Source organism: Phoca vitulina, unplaced genomic scaffold (assembly GCF_004348235.1).
Source record: "Phoca vitulina isolate PV1807 unplaced genomic scaffold, GSC_HSeal_1.0 scaffold54, whole genome shotgun sequence".
NCBI lineage: Eukaryota > Metazoa > Chordata > Mammalia > Carnivora > Phocidae > Phoca > Phoca vitulina.
In genome coordinates this window covers 843,007-846,335 of record NW_022589757.1, presented here as the reverse complement: position 1 = coordinate 846,335, position 3,329 = coordinate 843,007, and the positions used below count along the sequence as shown (strand labels likewise).

Sequence of the window (3,329 nt, the reverse complement as noted above, 5' to 3'; positions counted from 1 at the left end):
AATCTATATCATTAATTACGAGGTAAATACAAATTAAAAATTAAAAACACGATGAAGGACCACTACATACCAACAGCAGCAATGGCTTAAAAATGAAAAAGGCTGACAATACCAGGTGTTGGTGAGGATAGGGGCAACTAGAACTCTCCAAAGTCACTGGCTGGAGTGTTAACTGAAACAGCTGCCTGTAAAAATTGCTTAGCATTATCCACTGTGGCCAAACACGGGCCAGTCTTTTAATCCAGCAATTTCACTGCTAGATAAATATCCCACAGACATGAGTATACATGAGCCATATGAAATATGTATTAGAAAGGTCAGGGTAGCTTTATTCATAATAGTAAAACCATGACCTGAGCTGAAGGCAGACGCTTAACGACTGAGCCACCCAGGCGCCCATAATATGTTTATTTTATACCTCAATTAAGAAGAAAAAAAAAAGAATACAGAAGGCAACTCGAAGGGAATCCTACTGTTCAAAAATCGGAGAGTTTGAACATCCAAACGATTCTGACTGTGATGTGTTGAAACATATTAAATAAAAATTCATGAATTTATAGCAATTCTAACAGTATTCATCGGTCACTGTGTTATTATTCTGAAAATCGATGAAGGGAAGGAATCAAGCATTTCTTTCATTTTTTAAAAAAAGATTTTATCCACCATTTCGTGGAAGCCAGGTCAGCGAGAGCATCTGCGGGAGCCGGGCGTGGAGGGGAGCAGGAAGCGGGAAGACCCATCTGAGGGTGTGTGGATTTGAGCGTCCACTTTCCAACCCAAGATCTCGAAATGCATCATGATACCTGTCCATTGCCCTGTAAGGTTTATGTAGGTAATCTTGGAAACAATGGTAACAAGACTGAATTGGAACGAGCTTTTGGCTATTATGGACCACTCCGAAGTGTGTGGGTTGCTAGAAACCCTCCCGGCTTTGCTTTTGTTGAATTTGAAGATCCCCGAGATGCAGCCGATGCTGTTGGAGAACTAGATGGGAGAACATTATGTGACTGCCGAGTAGGAGTGGAACTCTCGAATGGTGAAAAGAGAAGTCGAAATCGTGGCCCACCACCGTCTTGGGGTCGTCGCCCTCGAGATGATTATCGGAGAAGGAGTCCTCCACCTCGCCGCAGATCTCCAAGACGGAGAAGCTTCTCCCGCAGCCGGAGCAGGTCCCTTTCTAGAGATAGGAGGAGAGAGAGATCACTGTCTCGGGAGAGAAATCACAAGCCTTCCCGATCCTTCTCTAGGTCTTGTAGCCGATCTAGGTCAAATGAAAGGAAATAGAAGACCAGTTTGCAAGAGGAGTGGTGTACAGGAAATAACTTCATTTGACAGGAGTATGTACAGAAAATTCAAGTTTTGTTTGAGACTTCATAAGCTTGGTGCATTTTTAAGATGTTTTAGCTGTTCACATTTGTTTGTCTCTTAGAACAGCGACAAAGATGTAATTCTCTATGATTTGAATGGATCATATGAGGCATGTAATATCAAGAATTCTTACTTTACAATGTTCCCTTAAGCAAAATTGAATTTGGTTTGAAGTTTAGTCTCACATAGACTGATAATAAGCCTCTAACTCCTGCCCAGCTAAAGCTTGACATTTAATATTATGAAAACTGGCAAAAATTGAACAAAGTCTTTCCATAGCTGGGATAATAGTATGCAGCTGTAGTTGAAGAAGCAGTCTTTAAAAGCTGGTGTGAACACAAGCCAGCAGGTAAAAATTAAGCTGCACTGTTAAACTAGGTTAGAGGTTAAAAAAAAAAAAAGAACCAACTATTCTTCATACTGGGCAGGGGTGTCCAGTTGGTGTAGAATTGGAAGTTGCAAGAAAGTTAGTTTACCTTTGCTTTAGGTCGTAATTTCCTGATGTGATTGCTGTGTATGAACACACAGCTCTTTGTAACGTTCTCTGTTTGGTCATTTGAAACTATTCAAGATACCAATGTCCTGCCAGTTTAAGGGTACATTGTAGAGCTGAACTTTGAGTTACTGTGCAAGATTTATTTTTTTTCATGCTGTCATTTGTAATATGTTTGTGAGAATCTTTGGGATTAAAGTTTTGGTTACAAAAAAAATAAAAAAAATAAAAAAAGATTTTATTTATGGGGGAGCAGAGAGCAGAGGGAGAGGGACAAGGCGACTCCCACTGAGGGCTGAGCAGGACACAGGGCTCAATCTTAAGACCCTGAGATCATGACTTGGGCTGAAAACAAGTCAGATGCTCAACTGATTGAGCCACCCAGGTGCCCCTCTTTCATTTTTTTCTTACCAACAATATTCCATAGTTGGTAAATCCCAGCATAATAATTGCAGGAGGCACAACAGAATTCGAACCTTGCTGCTTTGCAATGCTAGTGAAATAATGATTATCAATGCTTGCCAATCGGGTGAAAGGTTGATGGGACACTTTGTCGTGGGGAAATTGCGCTGACCCCACCTTGACCCAAAGACCGAACTGAACATCACTACAGGTGGGAGAGTCTGATGCTCTGCACCTCATGGTGTGATATGATAGGGAATACAGAGCGCCAACTACAAAGCATTCTCGTGCGAGGAATTGCCCTGAATGTAATCAAGCATCTAGGTCTACCTATTCATGCACAGGAAACCGGGGGAATAGAGGAAAGTATTAAATGACATATCGAGGATGCAATCAACCAAATCCAGAATGTGGGTGATTCTGTAGGACAGGAGATGTGATTTCATCAACAAATAAATGGCATGAAAATAAATAAGGGTAGAAGGATTCGTTATAGATTAAGAGACTTACAAGTTTTATCAACAAATAATGCATATTGTTTGGATGCTGATTTAAACTGAACTATAAAAAGATAGCATGAAGCCAATCCTGAAACTTGAATGTGAACTGGATATGACATTATGTTAAGGAATTATTGTTCATATTAATTGTGGAGAGACTTTGGGGCTTAAGATTTTTTTTTTTAAGTAGGCTTCATGCCCAGTGTGGAGCCCAACGCGGGGCTTGAACTCACAACCCTGACATCAAGAATCTGAGACACTTAACCGACTGAACCACCCAGGCACCCTGGGGCTTAAGATTTTTTCAAAAAGAGGCGCCTGGGTGGTTCAGTCGGTTGGGTGTCTGACTCGATTTTGCCTCAGGTCATGATCTTGGGGTCATGGGATTGAGCCCTGCATGGGGCTCTGTGCTCAGTGGGGAGTTTACTTGAGATTCTCTCCCTCTTCCTCTTCCTCTGCCCCTCCCACTGCTCGTGTGCTCTCTCTCTCAAACAAATAACAAACAAATAAATAAATCTTTTTAAAAAAGATTTTAAAAGTTCCTTATTGATACAGGAGCCAGTATG

At 41.2% G+C, this 3,329-nt stretch overlaps 1 protein-coding gene across 1 annotated transcript; it reads left to right on the top strand.

Moving 5' to 3' along the window:
• Positions 1-668: 668 nt before the first annotated feature.
• On the top strand, positions 669-1,421 carry LOC116622759 (serine/arginine-rich splicing factor 3-like). The gene has a single exon (XM_032389402.1). It carries the CDS (start codon positions 790-792, stop codon positions 1,282-1,284), a length of 495 nt encoding a protein of 164 aa, XP_032245293.1. The 5' UTR covers positions 669-789; the 3' UTR covers positions 1,285-1,421.
• The last annotated feature ends 1,908 nt before the right edge of the window (positions 1,422-3,329 follow it).

What these genes read in the sequence shown, in the direction of transcription:
- LOC116622759 (XM_032389402.1), top strand. Translation starts at nt 790, where the DNA reads ATGCATCATGATACCTGTCCATTGCCCTGTAAGGTTTATGTAGGTAAT.